Source organism: Antedon mediterranea, chromosome 6 (assembly GCF_964355755.1).
Source record: "Antedon mediterranea chromosome 6, ecAntMedi1.1, whole genome shotgun sequence".
NCBI lineage: Eukaryota > Metazoa > Echinodermata > Crinoidea > Comatulida > Antedonidae > Antedon > Antedon mediterranea.
The window spans coordinates 3,159,473-3,181,270 of NC_092675.1; the positions used below are offsets into that span (position 1 = coordinate 3,159,473).

The window sequence follows — 21,798 nt, forward strand, 5'->3', positions numbered from 1 at the left end:
TTGACATTTGTTTAGTCAACTACAGTACCATCAATTTAGCTTGAATTGAGTCCAATTACTGTACCAACTTAGTAGACAAATCTATAACTACTGCTGCTTATCTGAATTGAGTCAACTACCAAGTTAGTAGAAAAATCTACTAGCTGCTATAGTAGTCTGAATTGAGTCAACTACCAAGTTGGAAGAATAATCTGCTGCTGCTATAGTAGTCTGAATTGAGTCAACTACCAAGTTGGAAGAAAAATCTACTAGCTGCTATAGTAGTCTGAATTGAGTCAACTACCAAGTTGGAAGAATAACCTACTGCTGCTATAGTAGTCTGAATTGAGTCAACTACCAAGTTAGTAAAAAAATCTACTAGCTGCTATAGTAGTCTGAATTGAGTCAACTACCAAGTTAGAAGAACAATCTACTAGCTGCTATAGTAGTCTGAATTGAGTCAACTACCAAGTTAGTAGACAAATCTACTACTAGCTACTAGTTTGCTAGGATGAATTTCGAACCCTGAATTTGTACAATTGAAACCCACGGTTTAAGGATCCCAATAATTCTCCTTGAACCCATAATGGTCACACGTACTGTAGTTCATCTATCACAATGCCAATTAATACGAAATTATTAAATAATAACTGAAAACATTTCTTTTGTGCCCTTGATATGGCATGGTCCATGGGGTACTGGAACAGAGGTAGCCACAAACCACAATCGCTGCCAGTATCTGGCAATAGAGGCACCTGATTTAGTGTCCTTCACCCACCTTCATTTTGGGTGAGGGTTATTTGTAGAACACGATTTAATGTGGCGTTCTTTCAGCAGCAATTTTTCAGTGTAATAATTCAAAAATTGATGTATAGATTCAATATATATTTGTTATAAGTTAAAACAGAAGAATTGGAAATCTTGCGCGGAATCCAAAATTTCAAATAAGAACAGTTTATGATTGTTTTATATATTGCAGATATTGTATGTATGGCATAGAAATTAGTGTAAAACTACTTACAATACAAAGATATTCACCTAAATTTCAATTTTCAAATTTAGTTTTGTTAAGTTGTTTTAAAATTATGTTTTTATGTTTAAATGTGTCGTAGGGCCTCTCGGAAGAGCAATTTTAGAAAACAAAATAAATTATAAAAAAAAAGCTGTACAGTGTTTCTATATTGGTGTACTGTCAAAATGTGGCTTTTTGGAGTTATGTTCAGTACATTGCGCTCAAACCAAAAAAAGTACTGGTTAAATATCAGATATATCTACAGTATGATGAGAAGTACTTAAAAAATACTGAAACTTATCAGAGTTAGGGTTACATCATATGTATACTGTACATCAAAGTTAATTTGGGGTTAACGACAGGTCTAACTGATGAGACAGGACTTGCCATGGACGATCACCTTAAAGCTTGGTTCCCACTAGAGATGCGATGTAGATGCGACTGTGATGAACGCTTGTAATTGGTCAAATCACTTATGTTTGTGCTTACGTCCTTGTGTTGCATAGTGGGAACCAAGTTTAAAGCTTTGTTTCTAGTTGAATACACGTAAGGTCGTAAGCGCACTGCAAGAAATTTGACCAACCATGTACAGTATCATAAAGACTGTCGCCTGTGACTGGTCAACTCAATTGTGTTGCACAATGTCACTGAGTTGGTTTCCTAGTGGGAATGAAGCTTAAGCTAGGTTCCCACTAGGATGCAAGTAAGTTGACCAATCACAAGGGATGGATTATTCGAACTGTCGCTTTTCATTGGTCAACACGCTTGTGTTGCATTGACTTCCTAGTAGGAACCAAGCTTTAGCTTGCACAGAACAGAGTTTTCAATAAAAGAACCCTAGAAATTTCAACAATTGTTTTTCAGAATTCAACAGTGAAAGTTTGAATTGATTGACATGACGGATAAACCATATAATGCCTGTGAAAAGCTTATGTTTCAATCATCATTTTCAACACAAATTTTAAATAACATTTCAAATATGTAATACAACCCTAAAAGTGTAACATAGCTACTAATAGAATACTTTATATAACCTTGTGCAATATTACATTTCTATCTCGGTGTTGAACAATTTAAACTCTAAAGCTTTGTCTACATTATCAAACTAGTTTGACAAAAAAATGTGATATGCCCAAATATGGTAGTGATATTCCTAAATACGGTAGTGATATGGCATTATCATGTCCATATATGGGCACATCACATTTTTTTGTCACATAAAGTTTGATAGTGTAGACAAGAGTTTTACATGTGATGTCATCAAAATAGAACATCTTATTCTATTCTACAAAAGCAAGAGAGTAATTGTATTTGTTGTAGTGTATATTTAACAATACAATTTAATAAAATGTCTAATACAAAACAAACTGAAATATCTGTAGATCAAAGCTGTTCTTAAAAGTGCCCACAGCAACGCTGACACTACAGTACAGTAGCTAGAAACAGTCAAGAGAACCAGAGCATCCTTGAATATACTCGGCCATGCTACAGTAGCTAGAAACAGTCAAGAGAACCAGAGCATCCTTGAATATACTCGGCCATTCACGAAAATAGAATAACACTGAAAAACAATTTAAATTTGGCGCAAAAGTAGCGTGATTAAAATCGTATTTTTCTACCTGAAAGTTTACTCCGCTGTGAACACTGCAAATTCACTGGGTCAACTCCAGTCTCCAATGCACTGTTAAATTCAGATGGACCACCATTGAAAACTTGTTATTAGGAAAGATTACTAAAGGTAAAAGTTTTCCGAGGACGTACCATAAAATGATTTCCATTTATGCAAATTTGCAAGTTTGTTACTGCTGTCAGGAAAGCAGACGGGCTGCGTAAATTGAGTATTCCTTGAGGAGGGTGACTAGCTAAATGATGTATCTCCTCCAACCTACACTACCAACTCTTGTTCATCCAATCTTCAATTGTGAAAGTCATACTGTACAGTAATATCCCTGAATTATTAAGGAAAATCTGCAGTGACAACACCAAATTTACTTTGCAATAAATATAACTAAAAGAGTTCTAAGAATTTGGAAAATTCAGGGCTAGAAAACTCATTAAGCAACTCCAGGGAGTCTAGTAAGACACTGGGTCAGACGTTAGAATATAAAACACTATAATTCAGTTTAAACCAGAAGGTACAATTTCACTTTATAGCATATAATAAGAAAAAGTATATATTGGTGTATTCATCAACTTCGACAATGAAAACTATATAAATTATAAGTTGTAAATATTATTTCAACAGTGTCTTTATCAGGAATGAAATTAATCATGAACTGAACTAAGAAATCAATTTGATAAGCAGTCATAACCAAACGCCGCCTTATTTAAATTAATTGTGAAAGATTTCTGGAAGGTATCCACAGTCCTTGATTTTAAGGGTGGAGTAGAAATATATTCTTCAAACACTTGGGATTTAGGAGAGGAGAGCGCAAGACCCTTGGCAGATTTTGGGGATAAAGATTGTTATTTCTTGGGAAATGTTGCATCTTGGCTTCGAAAACACCCTGAATTTGGCAGTACTAATTCCCTCAAGAATAGTTTAATGAAATATAGAAATTTAGATTTATATTCTTATTATCTGCGGTTTACTACTTTGCCAAGCAAATGGAAGGGACCCAGGTTATTGAATAGATTAATATTTTGGCTAAGAATAATTGGCATGATTTTAATACTTTTTTAAAAAAATGTACTATAATATAAAGACAGTTAGACCACCCAGTCCATTAAAAAATCCACTTAAAATATTATTTATTTATAAGGGATAGAAAAGGTGTCCCTTTAATAGGGCTGTCCTCTTTTGGGACACCCTTATTCAGGGAAAACCCTAGTAAGAAGGTAAAACATTTCTGTAAAGTGAATGATGGCTTTAATATTACACTACGGCCAATCCGTAACCAGGGGACACCAAAAGAAACACTTTGTTGGGTTCCAAAGGTGTCCCTTTAATAGGATCTACTGTACCACTAACAGTGTAATAAGCATTTTGATGAGTACCTTTAATGGTCCTCTACCTCTTATCATTTCACCTTTGTCCTACTGCTCAGCCACCCACACAGAGTAACCTGACCATTATCAAAATGGACAAGCAAGTAATTTCAACAAAAATCACCTTATAGGCAATAATCTTTAGCAATAAATTAGTATAGAAAATGGTTATATAAACAAGGTCAGAAATAATAAAATATATAAAATTTGTTAAATAGATTTAGTTGTAAATGCAAACTTTGGAAAAGAGCAAGTAAATATTAAATATCAATTGACCAATGTATCATATAGTAAACTTCCTGTTGCTAGTGCTAAATATTTGGAATGCGGAATGGTCAAAGGGACTATCTAATGACCCCATCACTTCACAAACATGTTTTAAGATAATAAAGTCCAAAGGGATGTAGATAAAGTAGTGATATCACATGATAGTGGATTGTGACACACTTGTTATCTAACAATTTATCTGGATAAGCTTTGACCACTTTTGGTATTAAAGAAATTTATAAAACAAAGTTAGGAACTAAAGCCGATTTTCCACTAGGTGAATCTGTTCGCACGAATTGTAATTGTCAGCTTATACGCGTAGAAAGGGATTTGGGAGATGGAAACATGAATACGCATGTGTATAACATGACGCTTTCAATTTGCATGAACAAATTCGCCTAGTGGAAAATCAGCTTAAAGTTGGCAACCAAAGGAATCATGTGAAAGACCTAAATCTTTATCTTTGATATTAATATAAACTGTACATTCAAGGTCAAAACAGTTTCTAAATTCATTAAACTTTTCGGCCAGTCCAACAAGGGTGTTAGGAATTTATGTAATTTCATTTTGGTTTTTTAAAACATAAAGTTTGCAAACATAAGTAATATAATAGAAATTTCGTACTATTTATAGATGTATGACATTTAAACATAATGTAAATAAATCAGAAATAAAGCCTGTCTGATTCTGTGCTTTTCTATATAGTTGTTGACATGCTCTAATTTGTGATGCAGTAATAGGATTAATATGAACCACAGCCCTTCTGACATTTAGATTTTGATAATAGCAACTTGGTAAAGGTCAAGCATAATATTAGTTGGACTTGTAGTTTCTTTAATGTCCACAAAGTCAATGCAATTAAGACAAAATAGGGCGAGGTGGTCAAGAAATAAGAATATGGTTGAGGTGGTCAAGAAATAAGAATATGGTTGAGGTGGTCAAGAAATAAAAATAATGGTTGAGGTACTGTAGATAAGAAATAAAAATATGGTTGAGGTGGTCAAGAAATAAAAATATGGTTGCAGTGGTCAGTTAATATTTTCATTTGCTTGTTTCTGATGCATACACGATAACCATTTATTTGAAGATAGACCGGAAAATAACATTTTTATACACATTTCTGTTAAATTTGTGTTCATGCGGTCAAAAGGTCATGACAATATGTCATTTGACCAGATGTGAACTGCGGCCATAATAAAAACAGTTAATTTTGAGATAGAACAGCGATAACTGGTTATTTCGTTTCGAAACGTTATTTTTTGAGAATTCCATTTTTCAAATTTGTCCAGTTTTTGCTGCCAAGAAAAAGAAATTAATTTTGTTTTTCTATTTACTATATCAATTAAATGCTGGCAGTAGAAACATGCCACTCATCTCAGATTGACTTAAAATGATAAATATAATAAAGATATAGTTCATATAAACCAGTGGCAAACTTTAAAAGTGTCAAGGCAGTTTCATTTAATTAACGGGTAGATTTCGCGCCTGACTTCTCCAGGAGATATGTCATTCAAACTTGGTTCCCACAAGGACGCAACGCAAGGACATAAACGTATTGACCAATGACAATCGACAGTCGAATAAATCCATCGCTTGTGATTGGTCGAAATCTTTACGTTGCGTTTTTGTTTTGTATCTCTAGTGGGAACCAAGCATAAGGCGACAAGTCCTACCCAGTCTAGCCGTCTTCACAGTTTTCCACTGGTCTATTATTTATGAAGTCTATCTTATTACTAAATCAAACGTATTCCAAGTAGTGGACAGTGTGTAATTCAAACTAGCTACCTCATGGTTTGTAAAAGAAAAGTACTGTACCAGCTACCATGGGGTAATAGTTAAATATTCATCACCTTTGCAGGGGATAGCAACAGTGAATAATCATTTTTACTGTATAAATAACTTATTTTTGTAAATATATGAGTTTACACTATATAGTAAATATACAACTTTTGGAATATTATTAATGAGCTTTTGAAAATAACAATAAAAACTTAAATCCTTTTTGAATTACTATTGTCAACGGATTTATCCATATGCCAGCACAGGAATAGAAACGTATAGTACGCACTTGAATAATACATATACACATACAGTGCTGCATAATTTTATTTATCTACAGTATACCAAAATCTATACGGTATTACAAATACCCAAACAAACATCTAGAAACCTAGTATTCAGAAGCTAACAAAAATAATAGAGATTTTCATTAAAGCAGCAAAAATTATAAATGTAAAAAATGAGTTTAAAATGAGGCCTTCAGCATTTTTTCCATGAAAAATGTAATGGATGTATTGATATCCAACCTTTAATATTTGAACTCTGAAATACTTTTTTAAACTACTGTACCTGCACAAAAATCCAAAAATAGGCCAAGTCATCCCACCTACATTATTCTAAGAATTGCCAGCTCACATGATAAAATAACTGATAACACATAACTATAAATATGCATGATGAAATCCACCACATTAGTGCCACTATATGATTATACTTATGAATAATTATTAAAAGAAAGAAGTCATTTTCTTCAGTACTTGCCAAAGGATATACTGACCATTGATAACTGACCAATGAATGGAAAAACCAGAATGAACACCACAGTCGCCTACGGTTCACATCCCATTGAGTCTTTATACAGATGTTTAAGACCAGACCCTCTTATGTATATGAATATTAAACAAAGAGGAAAAAGGTCCACGAGAACAAAGAAAAGAGTTGGACCTTTTCCAATAATTCATAGAAGCTTGTACCAACACTTTTAATCGTGCAGGGCATTCATAGAATCATATTTTACAGTTAAGAGTATAATTTCGATCTACAAACAAATTTTATTACTGAATAAAATAACTGGAGGTTACTAAAAATTCAATTCTAATGTTATCTTAGAAACTTTTTCTTGATTTGCCATTTGTATTTTAAAGTTATTTTATAGTCTAAACTAATTTGATTTTAATACACAGAAACGGTAAGGAATCTACTTAAAGAAACCATTCAAGTGCTGATGGTCTTAAATTAGAATAATTAGTCTTTTTAAGAAATCTTAATTAATTGTTTTTCAATTGAATGTTGTTCAATGGTCTTTAATTAGAGGATTATTTTAATAATAACAAAATACATCCAGTGACGTAACAAACAGGCCACTGGAGGCTAGGATGTTGGCAATCTAAGGAACACTCCCTGTGAAGGGCCCCTGTTAGACCAAAGTCGTCTTTACAAAATATCTTAATGCCTGTTTTTAAGCTCAGATTTACTGTCATATCATAAACGTCCAACTTCTTTCGTGTGTGTCAACATTGTGATAAAACAAAGAGGCAGCAACAGATGACGAACATGTCAGTATCCAACATAAACTTGTTTTAAGGAACCATTTCTTAAATTTAGTTATAGTATTTTCTTTACTTTTTACTGTATTTGGATTCTTTCCTGGGACCCCTTGAGTCTGGGGCCCTTGGGTTTAGTCTTTTTAGCTGTTACGTCACTGAATACCATATTAATACGTGACATGTGTGGTGTTGTTTTTTTAATTTGAAGAATACATGTCTGTATACTTACTGATTAATAATAGGCTGTTCATCATTTCCTTTATCATTTTCACTCCTCGATTCATTTTCAACTTTATTCAAATGATTTTCCGACGTGTATCGAATTGAACAGGTATGAAATGTTGACCTAAGCGCTGGATGGACTCGTAATGTCGAGGTTAGTGACCTGCCGTTGAATATCTGATCATTGAGTACGATTTGCCGGAAGCGAGAAGCTAACACTGCAATGATAAGAAATAAGAAATATATACAATTGTATGATATGGTATGAAGAAATTTAACATAAGAGATAAGAGTAAATTTCGCTATCATATTTCATAGAAGTGAAACATACACTTTGTACTGATTTATTGGAAAGGTTACACTCATCTTTTTCTTTCTAATTTTACAACTGAATTTTTTAATTTTTAGAACACAGAATTTTATATTTTCCACACACATGCGAAAACTTGGAAAAGACAAGACACATTTAACAGGAAAGTTTGTTTACATTACATCATTTTGCTTAATTTGTAATACTGTAAGTCCTATACTTCTTACAGTAGGCCTACTTAATTATTTCTGACTTGAATAAATACAAGCCCTTACAAAATTGTTTTGGCTTTACAGTAGAATTCCTAGCATCCTACTGTACTGTACCTTCAGGTTTTTAAAATTTGGCATTATAATATCTAATAATTATTATACTATACATTACGACAAAACAAACTTTGCAATATGCATGCACATGCTATTAAATACAGTAGGCTTTATAATTTAAGTACTTTATCGATAATCTATAGTATAAATAAACTTATTTAAGTTAATTGAGGTGTGCATAATGATCAGTCTAGCCAATTGTCCAGAAATATGGACACATGTTAGCCATTCCACAGCATCATTATTTTTCTCCATAGTGTTTAATTCCATTAAAAGTTTCTTTGGTGTACTCCATCGATGAATTGTATACTGTACAGTAAGTCCTCCATGTTTAAAAAAAAAACAAAACTCAGGCAGTATTGCTATATCATTTGATTCCTCCATGCTAAATATATTTACTACTTTTTACAGTAAAGAAAAAAAGAAAGATCAACAAAAAAACATAAATAAAAAACAATACAGAACTTGGAGTTGTTTCTACACAAAGGAAAAAATAATACATTGAAACATTTACAAGAATAATGCATATTACATTTGAATTTACGATTTAAGGAGCTTTATATTCTGGTCTATAGTAAATTTCTTTTCCTACTTTTAATAAATCCATTACAAACTAACAACTTTATAATGTGCAGACAATTGAAAAGTGAGACTTGGTCTGAACCCTATATAAACTATAAAAAATAAGACACAGACAAAAATATTAGGATAGAACCAGGAAATCCATAAAATAAAAATGCTTTTACCTTTTTAAATATTGACGTCAATACAGACATATTATATAATACAAATGTATAGGATCGTTGCCTGATTAATTGAATTGAAATTGAATTGAAATATATATTTATACTGGGTAAACTCTTCAGTCAAAGACTGGTCTCCCAGAGGGCCCAGTTGGTGATCAGTGGCACTATCAAACTTTATGTGACAAAAAATGTGATGTGCCCATATATGGACATGATGATGTCATATATCACTACTGTACTATATCAAAATCACTACCATATTTGAACACATTTTTGTCAAACTAGTTTGATAGTATAGACAGAGTTTAAAACATGGTATGGTAAAGAAAAAAACATGAGTGTCGAGTGATTGTAGAAACACAGCCTATGACGGAAGCTCCAAATGTACTCCAGCCCTAAAATACTGCCTTGATGTACTTTATCTCTTGCAAAAGAAATAGACAAATTGTGTATTTCAACAGTTCAATTTATTTTTATTCCCTACATTGAACAGAAATTTAGACTATTTAAGTAATCTAACTGAATCCAAATAATTGAGATGAAATTTAAACGAGCAAAACAACTTCCTCTGAAAAGCTCAATAGCTAAGGGCCTGTTTCTGCTGCATAAAAAATAACCGGTTAAAATCAGTGTGAATAAATTAAAATCAGTGTGAATAAATTAACTCCATTTTCTTGGCAGCAGAAACAGGACACATTTGTGGTAACCGGTTAAAAGGCAGCGCAAAATAACCGGTTAAAAACACCAATTTAAATCGGTGTTAGAACGCCGTTTAACCGGTTATCGCTGAGCAATTCTTAGCTGCAACACGAAATAACGGTTATTTGATTGACAGTTGTGACCCCGGGTCAGATACCGTCGTTTACGATGTGTGTTTTCCTCGTGGTTTTGACAGTCGAACGAAGACGTGAACATGTATGTGGATGAATGAAATCACAAGATATGTTATTCAGTTGTGGGGGGAGAGAAAGTACGGGGAAGGATGGCAGGGAATAGAAAAGAATCACAGATAATAAATAAGAGCATTTTTGCGAAAGTAAAAGAGGAGTTTGGGGTGGAGTTCCGGGGACTACCCAAGCTAAGCAATTTGAGGCGTTAGTACACGCTCGCGAAGGGTATGGATGGTCCCCTATATAAACACCAAAACGGAAACAAAAAGAACTCAGAATGTTGCAAATACCTACCAAACGATAGTAGATAATGGTTAATTAATTATGAAAACCCAAATTTTATAGCAAAAATCATCCGAATTTATGTTATAAACGATGAATTTAGCAACAAAAACTTAATTTAAACGAGCGTATTTATGGCATGCCCTTAGTGCCTTTAATAGGAGAACAATGAACATTCTTACTTTGATCATTTTACATAATATAATTTTTTAGAAAAACATCACATCGACCGAAAACAAAGGTAATCAGAGCCTTTGATAATATATTAAATATGATTTTATTAAGCATAGAAATGTGTTATTATTTATGTTAGTACATAAATATACGAAATAATGTTCAATACTCATTATTTTATTAAAGGCACTATATGCGTGCGATATTCTATGACTTGGATACTCTCGTTTGATTTAAGTTTTTGTGGCTAAACTCATCGTTTTTAACATAAATTCGGACGATTTTTGCTATAAAAGTTGGGTTTTCATAATTAATTAACAATTATCTACTCTCATTTGGTAAGTATTGCAACATTCTGAGTCTCGTTTTTGTTTCCGTTTGGTGTTTTGTAGGACCGCGCTCGCGAAAGACAACAGTCGTTCACGTGGGAAGGGCCGTATTATTCATCGCCTTTTTAGTTGTTGAGGATAAAAATTGTCCTAGAGTTTAGGCGATCGGGCGCTGCACGACCCTCCCCATCATGTTATTGAAGGCGCCATGAGAATTAATTTTATTAGCGATGTAAGTAGGCTTTACAAAAAACAAAACTTGTAGACCTGGAGACAACATTTTATTTTTTTAACATGTTTGAGTGAGATGTTCGGCGATATAATACACACGTGTGTACTCACGACGTCGATGTAAACAAACAGCCAACTTCTACTTCCGTCTGAGTGTATTGCATTTTGGGTAATGATGACGTTTTGCTCGACGACCACCCATAGATTTAACCGGTTATTTCGGAGCACAAATTGAGCAGAAACGCGGTCTTGTTATTGTTATCTATTTTTAATCTATTTTAAAATAACCGGTTAAATTGCGTTATGCAGCAGAAACAGACCCTAAAAAACGAGTGTGGACATTGTATGCTTTATGGGTAACTACCAAGTACTTATGAACTGATCTATTTAATAGAGACAGTTTAAATGGTGTGGGTTTTATACCCAATTAGGAACCATGCACAACTTTATGTCACCAACTACTGTATACAGTATGAAAATAACACCAACGGATGTACTTGTGGTCAGGGTTTTAAATCCATAGGTTTGCAATTCAAGTACAAAAGGGACCGATTTTGATAAAAATTACTTCTTGTTGAATGGTTTTAAAGAGACCAATACAATTAATTACTGTCCTACTTTAAAAAGTAGTAGAAAGGAGTGTGGAGAGAATATGTTTTTCAATGCACGAAGAAGCAAGCTGTTATAATTACTGTACAGTAGTATATAACTAAAACCAGTTTGAGGTTTTTACTAGAAATGTTTGCTGGACAAGCCCTAAATAAAGCCATGTTTAGTGGTTTTCAACCATTTTTTTCAAAACTAAACAAACATATTTAGTTATTACCATATCAAATTAGCTCCTCAGAGATAATAGTTGTTGAGGTATGCCTTTCAAGTAGGTATATAAAGTTGATAAAGTTTATATGTAAAGTCATTAGCTATCTAATCTAGTTGAGAAAGGCCAGGTTTGACTGATCAGATTAATATTTGCAAAGTTAACTAAACTTTAGTTAGCTTATCAAAAATGTATACAAAACTGTAAATAGTTACATTTCGCTGGATACAATGAACCGGAATAACCATATATTGAAAAGGACAACATTTTTTTTTGGAATACTGCCGTAATCATCATAAATCCTCAGAATATTATTATTTGAATTGATATAAATTAGATTAATACTAATGTATTTTTTTTTTAAATCCTTATCTATAAAATTGCTTTTTTTAATTAAAATTTAACTTAAAATAAATGTTAAAAGGTGAAGTTTCCAAATTGAGCTTAATTTGATTGCGGCAAGGTTTGAATAGTATACTGTAAAAGAAAATCGTTAAATTCAGCAACATTTTTTCTTAATTTTTTTATTTCACACCTTTATCCAAAGCACGCATTTAACAACTTGCCTATTATTATTATAGCATGGGAAATACACCCATTATGATTTCTAAAAAGTGGCTTTAGGTATGTGTAGTGGCGATATTTTAGGAACCATGACTCATGGTAATTCTTTGCGAGGTTCAGATCTTGGCGATAATGATTTAAATTTGTAGCAAGTTAAGTTACAGTTTTCTGTAGTGTGTAAATGTATTACCAAGGAAATCTAACAACATGATGCTAAGCTTCGGAGATCAAAGGTCTTTTCTGTGGCTGCAACACGAATAGTTTCACACCCCCTAACACCAAGCGTCACAGAGAATTTACATACTGTACTGTAGTATAGCACGGTTGGTATTTGTCGCAGCCAGACATAAGATCAATGGACTGTTAGGAGTTCATTCATTCTCATTTTCAGTGTCCTGTTGTTAGATTGCCTTTAGTATTACCATTTACTTCCGAGAGAGATAGTGATTTTTCTCCAGGTAAGCTTGGCATGTAAATTGACTTTTTTAAAGATAATAATATTTGTTAAAACAACTCTCTATGAAAATAAACTGGTAGAAAAAAATTCAAATAAAAGAATTGAACATAAATGTAAACAAAATGTTGTCATGTGTCTCGCTGTGAATGAATTAATAAATATCCATGGTGTTTAAACTAAAGCCTAAAACGAGGACATATGTTTTAGTAAAAATGGCATCATATGGTTCATCATATCTTTACCAGATGCATTCATAATCTACAGTCCTATTGATAAGTGTTATTGTAATTATCAGACTTTAAAATCTAATAATGAAAAAATCTTCTGAAAAATAAATAAAATATGATTTTGAAGGACATGCCTATATTATTTCAGATGGTATATTATAAGGAGACAAGTAATATTATAGTAACATGTTAAATTAAATAGAATTACACAGATGCTTAATATTCATAAAAAATGAAATTTTCAAAATTGTTTTCATTGCCAAATTAAGTTATGAAAATACATTTAAAATACTTATATTTATAATGACTTAAAATACTATAAAATGTACAAAATATTGCTAAATTTAAAATCATTTAAAACAATTTAATTTAATTAAAAAGTTCTCTTAAATTTTGAATTTCCTTTTCCAAATTGTTGAAAATTTCACGTATGGTGTCTAACATACAAAACAAGATAAGACATACGGTACGGCAACTGTGCATAATTCATGAATTTAGAAATTATATTGACAGTAGATCTAAATGAAGAAAAAACCTTAATTATTTCAAACCTAAAAATACCATAATTACATCCCATGAACCTAAAATGGTTAAATGCTGATAAAATTAAAAATGTAAAAACCACAAAACGGTTGGTTATTATCCTTTGCAACTTTTTCTCAGATAAGGGTAACATAAATCTTGAAGAAAAAAAAAGTGTTTAGTTTTTTAAGTCTGTATCTCATCATAAAGAACATTCCAGTTAAATGTGGTAGGTAACAAGAACAAAGAAAATGCAAAAGAAAAATAATAAGTGACAGATTTGAAGCTGTAATGAAAATAGCTGTGGTTTACTTCACAAGGGGTGAGTAAAGAATTCAACAAAAGGAGAAGCTTGCTACTTTCATGATTTTTTTTACCTAATTTTAAGTAGAAAACAAAGAAAACAGAGTGTTGAGAACCAAAATGAATATTGAACAATGAAAAAGCAGATGGAAGGAGTCTAATAATGATTGGCATGATTATTAAATTTCAACACAACAAAAATTATATATAAAAAAAACAACCATAACCTTCTCTTACAATATATAAAGATGTATTGTCCCCAAAAACATTTAAAAAAAAGAAAATAATGTTTTCACTTATAAAATGACAAAATATATTCCTAAATTCAACCAAAAATCCACTGGCTTGCAGCCAATTTGACTATTTTTTTGCTTTAAATTGCAGTTTTTTCAGGTAAATATGATATTTTTAATCCAATTTTTGGTATAAAATAAGTGGATAACTATTATGTGACATTAAAATGGCATATTCAACAACAAAACATTTAAGAATTATTTTTCAGGAGGACAATACATCTTACAAACAGAAGTACAAATATTTGAATTAATTTTATTTGATACAAACTTAAAATAATCATTGTTTTGTACATTTTCTACTTATTTTGTATTTTGAATGGAGTCTTTTCCATATTTACAGTAAAAATCAAATTAATTCGTTTGAACAAATTCACTTAGTGGAAAACAGATTTACATGTTTAGTTGTTATTTATGTTTTAAATGACTATCAATAAATATTGTATAAAAATATATACAACTTTCTTTCTTTTTAAAAGTCAAAAATTTGATTTATTCCATCCATAAAAAATGATTGTACTGTAGCTTCCCAAGCTGGTCTTCGCATCAAGACTTAATTAATTATTTCCTCTTTATTATAGGCCTATCCAAGTACAAATTCCAGTACTAACCACATGTTCCGCAATCCCATAGTTAAACCCATTAGGGATGGATGGGCAGTGATGATAGGCCAGAGTAAGTTTGTAATGTTCTGTACTGTAATTGAAAAAATGTAACAATATTACCAGAGACGGCAAAACAAAAAGAACAATCATGTATAATGAATTTTAAATTATTGATTAGCAATAATTGCAGATTCATTTGAATTTAGTTCAGGAAAGTTTTCTATTGTGGCTTTTGCTACTAAATTTTGGGTAGCATTTGTCTATCAAACACTGGCGAAAATGTCCCATACACCTTCTGCATTAATGGTACTACTTTTGAAGCTTCTTTATATAACCTATTTAGTATGATACCTGTACTTTAACCAACTCTAAAGCTCTTCTTAAGCTGGCAAGCTACAGTCTCTATCTAAAGCCTTGTCTCAAACTTTATCTGTATGCGACTCGTACAAACACCTTCCTACAGTAGGTTGTCGTTGCACGCAGGTCGGGGTCTGATGTGCAGCAGTTATTTTAAATAGCGGGCGGCTGTATCTGTATGCGACTCATACAAACACCTTCCTAGGTTGTCGTTTTATGTGACAAACAAAATGTGATGTGTCCCTATATGGGCATGATGATGTTATATTACTACAATATTTGGGAATATCACTACTACATTTGGGCATATTACACTTTTTCGTCAAACTAGTTTGATTAGGGTATATGTAACAATCATAAGAGTAATGGTTGTTTTTTTTAATACGAAACTTAAAACTACTCTTTACTAGAAATATTAATATATATTTTTTTTAAATTTTGACCGAACATAATTAGTAAATTACCAAAAGACTACTGACTGACAGTGACAGCAGACATCACATGCTGTGGATAAATACAACATGTCTGAAAAAACTGTCTGAAACTAAAAATAACAATAAAAATAAATTAAAAAAATTAACTTCCAGACAAAGATACATGGAGAGAAGTAACCACAAAACTATTAGCATATCAGACAATAATTGGAAAAGATTATACTTATAATATAATAGATCTTCCGTTTTGTTATATACTGTACATTAAATTTAATAAACTACTGTATGTCTTACAATGTTTATCGAATGTTAAAATAATAAAAAACATAAATTTTCTGAGCTACAGTACTGTACAGTAACTATAATATTCCATTTTTTTGCATTGTATTTTTTAAATTAAGAAGAGAGAGGTTAAGCAATATGTTATAACGGTTTAAAAAGCTGAACATTATAAACTATAATCTGTTTAATTTATACACAATTTCTATAAAGGAAAATAGCAATGATATTGATACGGTACAGTATGTTGCTCTGGTAAAAGTTAATATAAAAAAATTATTAACCACTACAGTAGTCTGTGGGGTAATAATACACACATATTTAAAACTTTGCAAGGCCTGAGTTGGTTTTTATCATTAAGTGTAGGATTTAATAATAATATTAAAAAACAGTAATCTAATCAAATTTATACGTAACAGTTATGAAGCTCTGTGTGGTTTTGTAAATATTAAACTGCCAATTCTCACCCACTAAGCAATTTGAATAGACCCGCCTCCAGCCAGAGTATCAACAATACAATTTTGAATAAACAGGAAATAATAAAAGTATCTCAATATTAATACTGAATCTTCCCCTACTATTAAAACATAATCATATGTACTAGTATAAAAAAGACAATCTGTACAGTAGGTTTTAGGAGTGTCTTTGTTTAATACACTAGAAACGTGATTTCAAAATTTGGATTTTTTTTTAGTTCTTTGTTTTCTTTAAACCACAGTTCCAGCTGTCGATAATTTATAAAAAAATAATGCCGACAAAACATGGTAATAGTAGTAGTACAGTAGTTTAAAATTAAATCTTTATAAGTAACAGTTTCCTCAATCTTTCTTAAAATCGTAACTAGTTTAAAAAAGTGGAATGAATAATGGAAAATTTACAGTACATGTTTTGACGAAAAATTGATAAAATCAGTAAATTATTAATAATGATTATATAACTGTAGAGGGCCTAAATACAACTGGTTCTAATCTAAGAGCTTTACAAATAAAATAAAAGAGAAGTCATAATATGTTCCAAGTAGCCAAAAAAAAAAAAAAAATGAATGAAGATAATCATGCAGAGAATCCATTTTCTTCAGCACTTTGAAAAGCTCTCAAATGAGAGTTTACCGGAACGGAACTGAAGCCCAAGTGAAAAAGGCCAACCAACCTTCAGTGGTCCCAACTAGTAATAACTGAGTATAAGATAATATTTTTTTTAAATCACTTTCAATTAAAGAATACAGTTAATCAGAATTGATAAGAGTAAGTATTCTTTGACTTGTTGTCAATCCAATAAAGTATGATAGATAAGTACGCTACGAAATAAAAAGGACTTACAGTACTACGAATTAATACATTTTTTTGTACTGTAGGGTTTTTGTCAAGGTATAGTCGCAGAGACATTGGTGTAGCACTCGCTATATTTTGGGTCTAGGCCAAAATGGTTTCCTCTATTCTCCAGGCCTCCTTTATCTTAATCCTTCACAAAAAACCCTGGTACAGTAGTTACAGATTGCTAATGCAATATATCCAAATGTTTCCTTTTCCAATTGGTATGTTTAGGCCTGTACTGCATAGCCAAATTTAGGTTGCCTCTGGGCTAGTATAACAATTATTGACTGATGCCATCCTCGAGGTGGCAACTAGGCCTACATCATAAACTGGGAAAAGAGCTCTTTAACAATCATGGCTTAACATTATTAATTATATAAATATAGGTCAGAAATATTAGGTTTCAAATAAATAGTTATGACTACATTAAACTTTAGATGAAATATGTCAAATAAATCAAAAGTAAATAGTGACAAAAGAAATCTATATATTTCACAGTAGGGTTTTACTGTATGTAAGTGTAACTGTAAGGGGCTATAGGGTTACCTTCAGTAGTAAGTGTAGTGGATGATGTGATAGGAAAAGAAAGATGCAAGATTCTGGTCAACCAGCTGCATCAAGAAAATTCATATTTGTTACTTACTATTTCCAAGCCAATGTACTCTGTATGCATTAACAGTCAAACTGATTGATCTTTTTTTTTCTTTATTTATTTATTTTTTATTTATTTTTTCCTTGTCTATGCATTTTTTTTGTATTGCTTGTTTTTCCAACTCCTATTTTAAACACATATATTTTATTTGCATAGGCATACCCAGCACAAGATCCACATCTTCTTGGGATTATGCCTCCCTTCATAGCCTATTTTTTAATTTATTTTTTATTCTCTTTTCTTTTGTCCATTCAACAATCATCATAATCTTAATTATTTTACCTTATCCTTTCTGTATCCTATTTTGTATTGTATTGTTATGAAGGAAAATAAATGTCTTTTGAAATTAAATGAAAACTTAAATTAGCAATACAAAAGAGACATATAGAAAGAATATAGAAAGAGTAAAAAAGTAGTATAACAAATTAGAAGATTGGATATGTATCAGTAATTATTGCAAAGGGATAAGGTAAAGGCCAAGAACTACTTCTCTATATAAATCATAAATCTAAGGGCCTGTTTCTGCTGCAACTGCTCAAAATACGGTATAAAATACGGTATTTTTATACCATATTTTTTAGTACCCCGTTTCTGCTAACAATACTTCTTGGATGGTCGTGTTAAATTTCATCCTTTTTACCCAAATTGCCATTCATTTATTTGGTCGATACTTAAAAGTCGCAATAAAGGAAGTTTTACGTCTCACTTTCAACAGTCTAGTATAGTGATAAAGATGTTGTGAGAGCACAGAAAACATTGTAATGGGGACAAGTAATTCGTTCCCTCCCCGAGTATTTGTCTTTTGCAATGTTGTACTGCTTTGCAGGCTCTTCAGCTTTGAATTTACTTGCTTTGGAGACAAGTCTATTCCGTACTCCTGCTGCTTTATTTTTTTAGAAATGTCTTTATAAATGTGGTTGTCCCTTTTATTACCTTTTAGTTGGTCGGACATTTTAGCTTCCCCACACCCTCCTTCCCCACACAGATTTATATAGAAATACTGTGACGTCTTCGCTCCACATTTTCGCCGAATATATCTATACACGTGTGTAAAACAGCTGACAGCGACAGAAAATAAAAACACAATGTTGACCTCATGTCACAGGTAAAAAAAAAATACGGTATTTTTTATTGGCAGCAGAAAAGGGTACAAAAAATATGGTATAAATTTGTAAATACCGTATTTTATCCACAAATTTTGTGGGGAAAATACGGTATACAAAATACGGTATTTTTATTATGAGCGCGGTTTCTGCTGCCAAAAAAATACGGTATATATACGGTATTCAAAAAATACCGTATAAAATACGGTATTTTCTTGGCAGCAGGAACAGGGCCTAAAGTAAAATACAGTAGCACTGTTACATTACAGTAAATAAATAGTAACATAAAGTACAGGTTCAGCAAACATTACCTAGTTTATTTATAAAATGTTTAACTAGAAATTATAGAAGATTGTTACTACTGTAGTTGTGTGGGATGAATTTCAAGCCATATAAGGAAAAGTTGCTTTTTTTCCTCTAAACATATTATTAGAAAACACAGAAATTCTATACATTATTTTCAAAAAAAGAAATGAATTTCCAGAAAGGAATTTACTTAATGATTGTTGTTGGCCAACACACATCAACAGCAAATGTCCCATAAATATGTTGAACACAATCTTATAATTACAAAGAATTTTCTTCTGGACAAGTCAGAACTTGTGTGTAATTGTAAAATTAGAAGATTAAAACCACGCAGTAAATTCAAAATATTGGAATGAAACATACCATATTTATTCAAAAAGATGTTCAACTTTGAATAAAAACCTCATCCTTCAAATAAATCCAGTAATATAGTTAAAAATAAAAAGTGTGACCACATTTTCTGTGTGTTTTTTTTAATAATACAATTTTAAATGGAAAGTTACTTCAAAACTACAGTAGTTAATTCCATCTGTCTTTATTAATAATAGTATGCTGACAAAATTAACATGTTCTCAATAAAATAAATATGGTGGTAGATTTGAGATTTGATATTATCTCCTTCCCACACATTGCAAACAAAATCTGAATTTAAATAAGGACCACCAAATAATGTAACATATGTTGGTACGCCCACATGTGATTTGCCTCATTAGAAATTCAAACTGTCTGTTTTTACATAACTAATATTGAATGAAAGATGGTTTGATATGATACTTTTTTAAATGATGGAAATTGGTAGAAATCTTAAGATATTGAAGATATATTGTTTATTGAAAGGTTAAGTTAGAAAGGTGGAATTTCCCAAAACTTGGGGGTGGGGTGTGGACTGACTGAATCTACCAGTATGAATCTATCTTTGAAATACGGTATACAACATGATTTTATTATTATTAATTTGTAATGACAAAGAATATTTATGTTGTGTTTTTGTAATCAGATCTATAGAGGTATAAACATCTTTAAAAAAAGAACCAAAAATCTTGATTACTAATTTCAAACATTAATTCATACCTAAACTTAACATCAAGAATACTACAATAATAAAATCATTTTAACAATAGAAATTAACTGAAATAAAATATGTAACTAAAGTTAATTATTAATATTTATTAAGAGGAAATAATAGCCTACATATCTTAATGGCTCCAAAATATTAAATACCTTCTTTTCAAGTGAAATCCTCCTTAACTTGCTTCTGTTGAACAAATTTGCAACATAACACTACACAAATAACTCAGAGCAATTTGACATTTACAACTAAGGCAAATCAGGTTCAAACGCCAGCAAACCGGAAGGTTCCGGTATCGAGCAGGCCAGGTAGGAGACGGCACCAACATTATACCTATTGTTGATTAGTACCATCATACCATGCTAGTGGTACCACATCAACACCGGTAACAACACATTTAATAACCTATACATTTTATAAATTTCGTCACTATTTATTAGAATTATTGGGTTGTTTCTGATTGGTCAATTGATCTGGGAGCAAGCTGATACTGAGTCATCACCTTCTATTTGGCCTCAACACAATACAAACAACTTTTAAGCACCATATGGGTAAATACCAATGATCTACCAATATAGAAAATGGTAGAAGAGGAAATGGAAAATAATAATGAAAAAGAAATTGACTGTACTAGCAATAAAAATGAGTGAAAAGCCAAAACAAAGACATGATTGAACATTAAGAAGACAGATGAAGGAAACAAACATAAAAATGTGACATTAGTATAGACTACTATTTACTAAAGGAAAAAAAGGGGGAATTTGGTAGTGAAAGGAAGTATTGTGAAATAAAAATTAAATGTTATGGATTATCTTGCCAAAAGTGCCCTCAAATTCAAAAAGTATAAAAAATAAATATAAGAAGGAAAATTAGCTTTAAAAAAGAAGAATGTTAAAAAATGACAGAAATTTTAAAAAAAAACAGATGTAAGGAAAGTCTGGTAGAGGGAAGAAGAAAAAAAAATAAGGATGTACCATACTTCTTTAGAAAGTCTTGTGGGAATTTCCCAAAAGCAATGGGAAATATGGCGGGAGAGAGGAAATAGAGAGAGAGCGCAACAGGGGAAAGTGGAGAGATAGTGCACAAATATTAAAGAACAGTGAAAAGTAATCTGAAAAAGAGAGCAATAAGTTGATTCTCTAATGGTATTTGAAAGGTTGGACAGTTCAGTAGTGATAACATGACATCATACTGTAGTGTGTACATAGCAATCAATAAAATAATAATGTTACATTGAATAATGGTGTGTTCAGTTGAGTATGAACCTAAAGGTAGTGGGGGTTTTCCTACAAAGATATTGTATTCATTTTTGAAGAAGTTTAAAAATCAATTAAATTAAAAACGACATTGAATTATTAAATATTAGTAGTATTATATACTGTGTTTGATTTAAACAAAATATTATTTACAATGAC

The 21,798-nt window shown here is 31.5% G+C and overlaps 1 protein-coding gene across 1 annotated transcript in view; it reads right to left on the reverse strand.

The window, feature by feature from the left end:
- LOC140050962 (small ribosomal subunit protein uS11-like) overlaps window positions 1–21,798 on the reverse strand; it is a 45,981-nt gene that overhangs the window by 21,878 nt on the left and 2,305 nt on the right. The window contains exon 2 of the mRNA XM_072095988.1: window positions 7,802–8,012. Coding sequence (XP_071952089.1) covers window positions 7,802–8,012 — 211 coding nt within the window. The remainder of the gene's footprint in view (window positions 1–7,801; window positions 8,013–21,798) is intronic.